Genomic DNA, 11901 nt, shown 5'->3' with positions numbered 1-11901 from the left:
GAAATCTGTTTAATTTATTACAAGCAAATCACAGTTAAATAATAATAAGTAAAAGCAAGTCTTACAAACACCTTCCCCCCCCCTTCTCTTCTTCCCAGGTGTAACCTTACTCCCCATTTCTCTATGTTGTCCCCACCCCCGGCAGTGCAGGGTGATGGGGAATGAGTGCTGTGATCAGTTCATCACACACTGCTTCTGCAGCTCATTTCTTTACATGGGGAGGACCCCTCACTTTCCTCCTCTGCTCTAGAGTGGGGCCGCTCCCACAGGAGAGAGTCCCTCAGAAACTTTTCCAGTGTGAGCCTTTCCCACGGCTGCACTTCATGGACTGCTCCAGCATTCCCTTTTCACAGAGTGCAGTCCTTCAGGAACAGGCTGCTCCAGCGTGGCTCTCTTATGGGGACACAAGCCCTGCCAACAAACCTGCTCCAGCGTGAGCTCCTCTTCCCCTGTCTCCAGAGGCTCTCCTGCCAAGAGCCTGCTGTGTCCATCAGCCCTGGCAGAGGAGGAGGCACTTTCCAGCATGGGTCTGGGGCACAGCTGTTGGGGAGGACAGGAGCTAGTGACCAAAAACCCCACCCTGGTTGTCCTGCCCACCTCCCGTGCTCCAGTGGGATGGGTGGCCTCTCAGGGGGTCGCCTGGGGTGTGTGGCAGGCAGGTCCCAGACAATGCTGCCTCGGCATCCGCGGTTTGTCATCACACAAACTGTCTCGTGTTTAAAGCCCTCCAGCTTCACACTCAGACTAGGAGGTAATTATTTGCTTTTGTGGAGGTGACACTAATAATTTAGCTGAGGATCACACCTCAGCCCCAGCCAAAAGAGTAATTGGTGAAAATAAGAGCTGTGGTGAAGCCAAGAATAGAAAGAAAAGATAAATGTTGCAATGATTCTGATTACTCCATTGAATCAGAAATCTCACAGAGACTGGAAAGTTCAGAGAGAAAGGATGACAATGTTAGATGTAATTTGGACATGCAAATTATTTCCTGTGGTGGGAAAAAAAAAAAAAAGAGGGCTACTCTCAGACATTTTCTGCAGAAGAGAGGAATTTTAGAAGGCATAAGGAGCATCCAAAGCAGAGAATAGGGAAAGGATGTGGTGTCTTTTAGAACACTAAAGAGACAGCAAAGGTGTGCACCATGCAGAGCCCTTTGAGCTGCCAGGGCAGCCTGCAGCTGACTGCCAGAGGCAGGGATTGTGACCAGTTTGGAACCAAGCTGCCAGGGCTCAGCCTGGGTGAAGCCAGGCTTGAACACCCAGTTTACCTCTAATAAGTATTCACCTGTACTGAGACAGTTCAGTCTAGAAAATGCACGGATCCGAACTCTCCAGCATGTTTTAAACTCTTCACCTCTTAGAGATGTTCAATCTGCTAATTAGACATGACAATGCTGGATTAGATAACCAATACCAAAATTTACTACTGCCTGATATAAGTTGCTTTTGGCAGTGTTCAGTGTCAGAAGCAATAACATTAGCTCTGCTCCTTTCTCACACTGCAGATAATAGAAGCTTTCAGGAAGATGAATTAAATTTCACTAACAGAAGGAGAAAAAAAATTGCCACAGTGGAAGTCCACTTGGGTTATTTCAAAATTATGCTCTATCAGTGTGTGCAGCAATGTCCTGGTGAATGATCCTGAATCAAAACCTGAGCTGGTTCTCAGAGCAGATCACAATCTGTCCCCTTTCCTTCTCAGAAATTTCTTCCAATTTTGCCTATGCTTGCAAAGTACTCTCCCAAGAACTTCATTTGCACTCAGATTACAAACAAACAAACAAAACACAAAAAACCTTAGTGGCTAAAGAAAACACACACCGACAGACATCTAAAAATATTAGAACCAAACTACAGTCAGGCTGATATTGCCAGATAACCAGAACATAGACACTGGTGCATGAATACTGAATGCTAAGAAACTTGGGTTTGGTGCCATTCACATATCCTGCACCAATGAATCACTTTCCACCAGCTTCAAGTATTCTTAGTATGGCAACATACTAAAATGGAAAGAAAAGTACATTAGAAACCAGACTTTTCCTTTTTAAATGCTAATTCCAAAACAGATTTTCTCCTGGAGTAGAGGTTTGGGGTTTACTTGAGAGCTGACAAGTTTGGGTAATATTACCCAGAACAGTAACTTTTAAAACTGGAAGCAATTTCTTCCACTTGTTCATAGTCAGTCAAAGCAATTCACAACCTTCTAGCAGCTTTGCAATTCCTTCTACCATGTTTACTGCCTTAAAACTACAAAATCTTTATTTAAAATATTACCACTTACAACTCTGCTTTTCTCAAGTTTCAATAACAATCTGCTTCTTCTAAAGCTCTGAGCTTCTCAGTTTTGTGGCGAAGGGCTTCTGTCTCCTCACATCATGGAAAAGTTTTTGTATTCCCCCTTGCTTCCACAGTGCTCAACCCTCTGTCCTTTACAGGGATATGTACTGTGAAGTGTATTGCATTGATGTGCAGACAGAGATTCTAAGGAGAAATGAGACAGAAGATACAACAGGAATAGATCTTGAGGTGAGAAAGTAGCTAGTTCTTCCTGAGGAAAAAGAAAACAACAATCAACACAAAAACCATGCATCAAAAGTTTCACCTATACCCAGGACAATGGAGAAGCCAGCACCAAGGCTACTAGAATGTTTTATGTGTTAGGTTTTTGCTGTGCTGTACAGTGCTGGTCTGAGAAAATCCCTTTGTCTGACAGAAAGATGCATAACTTTGTTAAACTGAAAAGAAGGACTAATAGTTTTTAGATGAGATGGACACTACAGCCGACATTCAATTACACCAAGCCTCAGGTGCCTCTCAGCAGAGAATGGCTGTAAATGGCCAAAAATAAACTGCCTGACCATTTAGACTTTAAAGCCAGAAAAGGCCCATGGACATTGCCTGGCTTTTATTGAATATGATCACTAAATTGCATGTATTCACCCCAATAACTGTACTTAGCATTCTGTCTTGGAGAAGATTAAACTGCTGAGTGCTCTAATAGGAAACAAAAGAAACAAGCTGCCCCCTGTGCCCAAAGGATCTGCAGTGACAGGGAAAGTTGTTGCTGAGGTAGCCAGGCAATCCCAGCATACAACCCCCACTGTGTAAAGAAAAATGGGGAAAAAATACCTGAAACGTGGCAACAAATGCTTACAGGCTCCAAAACTGGCAGTTTGGCCTAACCCAAGCAGATCCTTGCACAAAGACAGTGCAGTGGCTCATCTCCTACACAGCCTGCTCTGCACACTGACTTACCAGGGCTGGTGCTCCCCAAGGAGTCCACAGCAGGGAAGGAGCACGGGCTGGAAGCGTCAGTGCTGGGCGGCCTCACTGTCCCCAGCAGGCTGGCCAGGCTCCTCTCTTCTATTACACCTGCAGCAGAGACATAGAGACAGCGTGAGAACCCTCACCTCTGCTTTGCATAGCCAGGTGGAGTCACCCCCACTGGAGATAATCCTGAACCCTCTGGATGCACTCCTGTGCCCTGTGCTGGAGGATGACCCTGCTGGAGCACAGAGGAGGGAGCACATGAGCCCCTGTGGCCTCTTTCCTCACCCATTCTGGGATTCATCTGAACTGATGGAGCAGATTTTAGGGTCAGGCTGTAAAGCATGAAACTAATCTAAACAAATATCTGACTCAGCTACTAAACTGAAACAGCAGCAGCTTTGAGAAGGAAGTTGGCAGCACCACTTAGAAGTCCGTGGAATGGATCCAGCTACCCTCTTCTCCACTCACTCTAATTATTTATCCCTGATCCCTAAATAGACTCTGTCTCAGGATTGCTTCAAAGAAATGTACATTTCTGTAGCTTCTCTTTCTTTTCCTTTCTAATTCATTTTTTTGGCCGTACAGAAAAATCTACAGCTGATGTCAGGCCATTTCATCTAAGCTACAGCCTGTGTAAAAAAATCTAGCTTTAAACTTCACATGATGAAATTTGTCTCCATGTTTTTACTAAATGTATCTGTGGCTTAATTTTTTTTTTTTTTTCTGTAACAGAAGTCTCACTAAGTCGTGTCTTTTGGTTCATTTGGAGTTTTTTAATATATATATATAAAAAGCAGCTATTCTTTCTGTTCTGAACTCTTGACTCAAGCCCTAGTAGTTATAGTTAATAAGGCTGGAGCAGATCAATGGACTAGCTGATCTGCACTGATGTTGGCTTAGTGCCACATGTCTCCATAAGCGTGTCCAAATGAAAAATCAGTTTCTCAATCCAAGTGTATCTAAAATACTTTTTTTAATTTTGCGTAAATTCACAAATAATACAATATTGAAGTGATTTCTTTTTTTTTAAACATACTGTACAATCAGGATAGTTAAGTGTTTTACATCAAGGCACAGCACACTGTATAATACACATATGCCTTGCCAGGCAGCAGTTTAGTATAATCCCCGAGATTTGGCAGTAGGGCCAGGGTAAATAGCATGGATCACATAAGCTGGAAGATAAATAAATAATAGATGCTGTCACATTTTATTTGAAATAGAGTTGCATATAAAAAGAATATACAATAATTTAACTTTAATAACTAGATTCTCTTTTACTATACATAACAGAAGTGTTTTCATTTGTATTAAATAAAACATTTTCAATAGTAGGATGAAAAATTAATCTTTTTGGTGGTCTTGCTTTATGAAGAAGAGTTGCTTCCATTAGAAATTAAAGTCGAGTTTTCAGCTTCATTGCAATCTGTAAGAAAGAAAACCAGAGTTATTGATATGTTGATAAAGAAATGTTGGTGGCAAAACAAGCAAGTAATTCCAACCAGATTGTTGTGTTTAATTAATGCACTGTGAAGATAGTTACCCACCAGAACACCTCCAAAAGCTCTTCTGCGCAGTCTACACGTCTTTGTTCTATTAGTAACATCTTTTTTCTTTCTACACTCTTACTCGCCCTGTGTTCTCAGAGGTTACCACTGCAGGTCTGTTATTCCCCCCACAGAACTGAAATGCTGCTGGTGCCCCAGGTTCTGTTTGGTGCCCTGTGTTTACCGTGCTCACATCACCATTCAGCTTCTCAGATGCTTCTTCTCCGCCTGCCAAAGGCCTTGGAGCCCACGTTGGTTGGGACAAAGTTGTTCTTGCCCACTGCCCCTGACCTGCTCAGGAAGTCTGCCAGGCGGTGGGTCACACAGGTGGCTGTGTTGCAGGCCCTCTTCTGTGCTGTTACACTGCTTTTCAGGAGGAAAAGGAAGAGTTAGTTCCCCTCAGCACAAAACATGACTGTTTTCCCACACTGAAATATCACTATGGCTAGCAAAGGCTCTTCTGCAGGATTAAAAGCAGGCTGGCTGTGCAGCAGCGTATGCATCTTCTGTGCACAGCTTACAGCTGCTAAAAGAAGCCTCTTTCTGATTTTCTTAATGTCAGGCTCACTTCATAAAAGCAGCTGGACTGAAGACTAAATCCAGGCCAGATTTTCAGCCACACCTGGGCTACTGTCTGCCTGCAGCCAGGCACTATGGCCACAGAAAGGAGCTGAGGAGGTTGAGATCTGGAGAATTTAAACAAACCCTGCTTCCTCCAAAAGCTCACATTTGTATTTTGCTTGAGGTGTTCCTGAAAGGCAATAGCAGACATTTTTCACTTCCCTCTCCAACACCTGTGATCCGTAACAGCCAGAAAATACATGGAATTGCAGCATCACTGATCACTACACGTGCTTTGTGAGCAACTCTGACCAGCTGCCTTCAGAGCTGAACTGCCATAAAGACACTGCTTCCAGGTAATTGGTGGGAATGGGAAAACTTCTCTTTGCTCCTTTGTCCACTACAGAACTTCACCATGGAGCAGTTCAGACTTTGAGAGTATTAGCTCTCTGCTCATGAGTCAGACTACAGCTAACAGTTTTGCTAGATGGGGAACTTCAAGGAATATGCATTCACACAATCCCTGCTTGAAGAATTTTCTATTAAAGCAATGAGTTTTTCTTGCACTAGGAGGGATTTTTCTCAGCTAAGCATCACAAGGCGGTTTATTAATGTTAACAGTGAAGAGTTGTTTTTACAACCAATGCCAAGCTTTTGAAAGAGGCCTCTCATTACAAGATAGATGCAGTGCTGCAACAGAACTGTAAAGAAAACTGGGTTTGGCTCTTAATGCAAGACAAGCTAACAGAGGTGAATTGTAAATCAGAACAAATATTTTAAAGGTACATAAGCCTTAAATACGGTGTAAAGACCTATTGTAAAATAAGAAAAGAGAAAGACCACAAAATTCTTACCTGGAAATGTTCAGTACCCAGTTTTAAATAGGATTACATCTCTAGTTTGTTAGAATGAGTATGTATGAGCCTGATTTCTTTGCTTCTCAGGGTCCCTACCAGCAGGATTGCAAGCATGCCTGATTACGGCAGTACATACGAATTTATAAGTAGAATTTTGACTTCTAGGTTCTCTTCCAACTTTTCTAGAAGTTACTAGCATTGCCTGTCTTGAACATTAAGACAAGTTGCAAAATTTTTCTAGCCTCATCTAGAAATCTCACATTCTAAAACAAACTGTTAAACCAAGCAGATCTAATCCTTATAGAAAAATAGGTTTATTGAACAAGTGCATGGGCAAGCACAAAAGAAAGAATCTACTTGTACATTTAGCAGCCAGAAATGAAGAACTTTTTCTAGATTTTTTTTTTAATCAGTGTCTAAGAAAATCATTTGGAATGTCAAGGCAGTGCTGATCATTTTTATTTATTTTTTCCCCTTGTTTGGTATGCATGTTATGTTCTTGGTCTTCCTAACATTAGGTCCCATCTCAAACATTCTCTGTCGAAAACAGAATCAAAAGAACACAGCAAAGTTAGCAATCAAAGTTAGATCCACATGCATCAGGTTAAAAAAGGGAGAGGGGGAGAAATAAGCATGTCTAGTTGTTTCCTAGGGGTTCCCCATAGTTTGCATAGCGTTCATGTTCCAGGTCACTCAGCACATTCCGCTTCTTGCCAGGAGTTCCAGCCCCGACGTCAGTGCGAGGGTAAGTTTGCAATTTGTGCAATTCTTGAGACAGTTTGCCCAGCACACAAGTACTCAGACTGGCACAGCGTTTGGAAATGGGTTTATCCAGGCTGCAGGGGGGAAAAAATAAAAACATGCCCAAAGGAAGAGTAACCTCAAACATGCACATTCATGCTTTTCCTCCCTACATAAAAGATCTACCGTTAGGAAACTTAAAAATTCATTCAAAATAAATCCAAACCCTCCGCATCACATTCCATGCAAGGCAAGTCCATACCAAAGCAGTCAGAAGGAAAACACTATTTGTTAATGAATCCAATTTTGTTGACAAGCAAGTCCATTAGCCCTTTGGATGCTCCTACAGTCAGGGGTCAGGAAGTTGAACTTCCTCCATCTCCCACATGCTGTTGAGTGTCTCATCCATCCCCATGCATTGCAATGCAAATCCTGTTAGGATAATGCAAATGCTCCTGCATGCCTTTGGTCCCAGGGAGAGTGGCGCTTCGTGCATCAGGAGGAACACATCCCCCCTGCCAGGGACTTTCCATGCCTTACAACAGCATGCATTTGCTCGACAGAGAATCCAAGACTGACTGAGTAACCCCCTAACACTCCCACTGGGAAGACATACCTTTTGCTGGCATATTTTAACACAACCTATTCATTCAAGCTCAAATCGCCCTCCACTTTCAGAAGAGACAGATAGAGGCAGGTTAACTAGGTGGAAGCCATTCTTTTGACACCAACACTAGAATGTCTCTGCAGCATCATCCTTTACCAGTTATCCATAACCCCAAGAAAACAAAAATATCTTGATCTGCAGAGGGTCTGTTCAAATGGCTTTTGCTAAATATCGAACATATAACATTCCCACACTGCTTTTCTACTGCCCAGGACTGCAGTCCTTACCTGTTCCCCTCGGAGGCTTGCTCCAGCTCTTCTGCTGTCATCTGTATGAACTCTTTCACCAGCGCATTTAATAACCTCCGGGCTTCGTAATCACTGAGAGTCACTCGATCCGTTATGGACTCCAAGCCAGGTCTGGGCAGAGGCAAGGGAACAGGGTGAATAAACCCCAGACTGCTGCAGAGAGAGGCGTTTGACAGGCTGTGTGTCATTGACAGTGCCTTTCAGGGTGCCAACACGCAAGCTCCGGTGCGCTCCCCTCACGCGCAGTGCTAGGCGGTTTAAAGATGGAATCAAACCACCACTGCACAAAAAGCAGCCGCCTTTCTCCTTCACCGTGGTCTGCGTCCCTCCTAGACCTCTCAAGAATATTAAGCATTTTCATACCATTCAGACAGAGTACTCAGCAAGAGGACCAGCTCCTTACCTGACTGGGGCTGCCTGGAAGCTGTCCATCTGGCACACAACCAAGGCATAAACAGCAAGGAAAGATGAAATCTTCAGCATAACCATGATTTCCTCTCTACAACAAAGAGGTACATCAAGCAATGGCTGTTTTCCAACCCTCTCAGTCCTGCAAGTTCCACTAAAGAGGTCATTGCTTCCTAGCCACAAGTAGCACAAATATGAATAGCTTTATATTTTAAATTCATCTTTTTGTTTATTTTGATTATTGCTATTGTGCTTTAGTTTTCTCTAAATTTTATTATAGCTTGGCACTATTACAGGGCAGAAAAATGTGGCTTTTCAGACCTGCAGCTATTTGCATTCAACTTAAAGCAGCTTTCCTCAAACTGGCAGAAATACATTCCTCTAACTGCTGCACATAATGTCATAGACTATGTGTCCAACACGGAGAGATACACACCACAAGGAAAAACAACAGGCGTTTAACATTTTTGAGAACAAAGTGCCCCTGTTAGCACTTTACCTGAAGCTGCTTGATTCCTGTCAGCCAGCACATTAATACCCCAGTTCAGATTACACTAAGAATTAAGTAGTTTAATTTCAATAAATACTTCTACTCTGAAACCAGAGAAGAGGATAAGTTAAAAATCAATCATAAGCAAAAAAGCTGTAAAAACACCTCTCTCACAGCATCAGTGTCTTGCACTCCAAGGAGCGCACCACAACCACCACATCATCCTCCTTTTGCCGGCACCCGGTACTCGACGGGAGCTCGGAGCCCGTTCCCAAAGGATGCCCCTCTTCCCCGCGGCTCCCCGGGGCGCCCCGGCCGTGACCTCTGCCGCAGCACTTTGTCCCGGCCGGACACGGGACGTCGCATCGGCGGGGTGAGGATGTGACCGAGCGGGGAAGGACTGTCCCCCCGCCTTGGCTCTCGCTGCCCCGCGTACACGAGCACATGAACGGAGGTACCAAAGCCCCGCTCCCCGGCAGACACTCGGGGCTGCCGCGACCCGCCCGGCGCAGGAGCGGCGGCCGGCGCGGCGCTTACCGGGGCGCGGGCGGAGCAGGGGCGCGGTGCCGGTGCCGGTGTCGCCGCAGATCCGCGGTGCCCCGCACTGCCCGCCGCCCCCTTTATACCTGCCGCCGCCGCCGCCTGCGTGGGCGCCCGCGCGCGCCCGCCAGCCAATCACCGCGCCGGCCGCCCGACAGCGCCCGCTCCGCCATTGGGCACCAATTGGGCCCGGCGGTGACGTCATGGCCCGCTCCTCGAGCGTCCCATTCACAAAAAAAACAGCGCGGCGCGGGCCGGGCGCGGCCGGGGCGCTGCGCAGGGCGGGGCGGGGCGGGGGCGCTCCCGCCGGCCCCGCTGCACCGCTCACGCGTGGCGACCTCTGCAGCGGTGCGACCGCATTGCAGAGCGGGGCCGCTCCCTCCCCGGGAATTCCCGCCCCCCCGGCCGCCGCCGCGGCTCCGGCGCGCAGCCCGGGCGTACCCGGCGCTCTCCCGGCGCCCCGACAGCAGCCGCGAGTGGGTGGCGGGGCTGCCGCACCGGCGGGCACGGGCGGGACGTGCAGCGGGGCAGGGGCACGGCGGGCGGCGGTGCTGATCGCTGCCCGAAGGGAGCGCCCCAGGACCCCTCGGCAAAGCAGAGAGCGCTGGCGGCTGCACCCGCCGCTCCTCACCGGGGCAAGGGACAAGTGGCACCTACGAGCAGCCTCGTGGCAGCAGCGAGTGGCTCTCGTGCTCTGCCCTACCGGGCCGGGGCCGCGGAGTAACTCCGCGCTCCGAGAGGGAACTCTCAGCGCCACCATCATGTCCATCACGCAGCCCCAGGGGCAGGTGCAGCGCCTTTCCCCGCACGGCAGAGGCGCCCGGGAAGCGGGGCTCGCCCCCGCGCTGGGCGCCGCCGGCGGGGATTACCGGGCAGCTGCGCGCCGCCCATGCATCACCCGCCGAGGACCCTCTGTCACGGCAGCACCTGCCCGCTCAGGAAACATCCTGGGCCCGTGTTTGCCCAGGCGCAGCAAGCCCCTGCCCGGCGGGGGCGGCCGCGGGGACATTCGACACGGGGGGGACACAACCGTGCTGCCGCCCGGAGCGGGCGCGGGGAGGGGGAGAAGCGGCCCGGGAGAGATGCTCTGCAGCGCCTGGGCGCAGAGAGCGCTTCTACCGCCCGCCGAGAGACCGGGAGCGCCTTTCGTGCCCGCCCGAAGTCGCAGAGCGTTTGCCGAGCGCGCCGGCACAGGGGCTGCCCAGCCGGCGATGCCCCGGCGGGCGGTGGCCGGGCGGGGATGCGCAGGGTCCCCGACCGTCCTCGGGACCCCCGGTGTGACGCGGGTCCCCGGCCCTGCCCTCGCTCCCCTGCATCGCCGCCCGGTTCCCGGCGGCTGCGGGCACGGCCGGCTGTGCGGAGGGAGGCGGCTGTGCCGCTGTCACTGTCCCCGGCGGTGGCAGGCGGCGAGCAGAGCCCCGCGCACACTGCGCGGCCGCGCAGCCAACAGGGCACCAGCGCGGCTGGATGGCGCATTTGGCCGTCCAGATGGACGGGGAGCTTTCCTGGGAACATCCTGGCGGCTCTTCGTTTGTGTTTTTACAGCCGCCAGTGACAGGGATCCCGGCGGCAGGAGCCGTGTGCTCACCGGGTGGAGAATAAATTTCGGGAGAGCCGAGGGGCGGGTGATATTTTGTTGATGAGATTTAGCTGGGAAGTTTAGAAAAAGCCCACGAACACACAGAAACCCCTGGCGAGTGGCTGCCGTGCGGGGAGGGCCCGCCGCGTCCCTCGCCCTCCGCCTTTGGGGGCGCCCCGGCCCTCCGAGCGCGGGGGCGGCCGCGGGCGGGCGCTGCGCCGCTTCGCCACCCTCGCTTTGCAGAACGACCGTGTCAGAACCCTCTCGGTTTGGGGGGTCTCGGTTCTGCTTTTTTCCAAGTGACAACCCAAACCACTTTTGGGGGGATTTTTGGGTTGATTTTTTTGTTCCTCTCCTAACACGTCTTCGCAGCCCTTCACGAGCTGCAGCCCTAGAGGGGGTGGCAGAGGGGACGCTCCCTGGAAGGCTTTCTCCTCCCTCCCTGCTCTGCAAATTTGAAAGTTCGTTTTAAATAGCAGCTCCCTCGCCCTTATGCCCACCAGGGGAATCCCTCGGGAGAAGGAGTCTAAGTATTTGATTTAAAATCTCTTCCGTTTTCTCGACTCCTGTCCCGGTTTTAAGGTAGTTTTTCTGAGGATGCATTTACAAATATTAGGCAGCACCTAAAGGAATGGCTCGGCTTTGCTTTTGCTGCTTTATTATGATTTATACAGTTACACCAACGGAAACAAAGTGCAGGAACTTAAATGACTGGGCTGCCAGTCTGCTATTCTCTGTAACTCCACTCTTCCTTTTCTTTTTCCATGCTAACAGTTAATTGTTCCCATTTCCTTTGGGGAATTATTTCCTCCTTGTCCACACAGAATATTCCCGGGTTTAAAGTTAAAACAATAAAATTGCAGACAATTCTGTCGTAATAGTGTGTTTCAGTTTCCTCCTTCTGGGAGGAAAAGGCTCCGTTTTGCCTTGTGGTTGATTCCAGTCAGTTCAAGCCCTTCTCCTGCCAGTGTGGCTCGCTCCGGGGCTGGAG

The 11901-nt window shown here is 48.9% G+C and overlaps 1 protein-coding gene across 4 annotated transcripts; it reads right to left on the bottom strand.

Moving 5' to 3' along the window:
• Nucleotides 1-3492: 3492 nt before the first annotated feature.
• On the bottom strand, nucleotides 3493-9461 carry CALCB (calcitonin related polypeptide beta). Of its 4 annotated transcripts, none has more exons than XM_063397314.1 (5): nucleotides 9329-9461; nucleotides 8297-8392; nucleotides 7873-8004; nucleotides 5004-5185; nucleotides 3493-4698 (listed from the first exon to the last, which is right to left on the bottom strand). In XM_063397314.1, exons 2-4 carry the CDS (start codon nucleotides 8380-8382, stop codon nucleotides 5029-5031), a joined length of 375 nt encoding a protein of 124 aa, XP_063253384.1. In that variant the 5' UTR covers nucleotides 8383-8392; nucleotides 9329-9461; the 3' UTR covers nucleotides 3493-4698; nucleotides 5004-5028. The 4 variants fall into 4 exon arrangements, with proteins under 4 accessions (XP_063253384.1, XP_063253387.1, XP_063253386.1 ...); XM_063397317.1 differs by having other exon boundaries at nucleotides 5004-5182; XM_063397316.1 differs by lacking the exon at nucleotides 3493-4698 and having other exon boundaries at nucleotides 4953-5185.
• Between the last annotated feature and the right edge of the window lie 2440 nt (nucleotides 9462-11901).

The sequence above is a fragment of the Prinia subflava genome, chromosome 5 (assembly GCF_021018805.1).
Source record: "Prinia subflava isolate CZ2003 ecotype Zambia chromosome 5, Cam_Psub_1.2, whole genome shotgun sequence".
Taxonomy (NCBI): domain Eukaryota; kingdom Metazoa; phylum Chordata; class Aves; order Passeriformes; family Cisticolidae; genus Prinia; species Prinia subflava.
The sequence above is the reverse complement of the archived record's forward strand: the minus strand, read 5'-3'. Positions and strand labels throughout refer to the sequence as shown.

Bases quoted from the DNA above. Each gene is read 5' to 3' on its own strand.
- CALCB (XM_063397313.1), bottom strand. From the start codon at position 8,382: ATGGTTATGCTGAAGATTTCATCTTTCCTTGCTGTTTATGCCTTGGTT. The intron at 8,005-8,296 runs GTAAGGAGCTGG...GCCTCTGCCCAG, and splicing joins TTCCAGGCAGCCCCAGTCAG to ACCTGGCTTGGAGTCCATAA. The intron at 7,074-7,872 runs GTAAGGACTGCA...TCCCCCCTGCAG, and splicing joins CAAGCCTCCGAGGGGAACAG to CCTGGATAAACCCATTTCCA.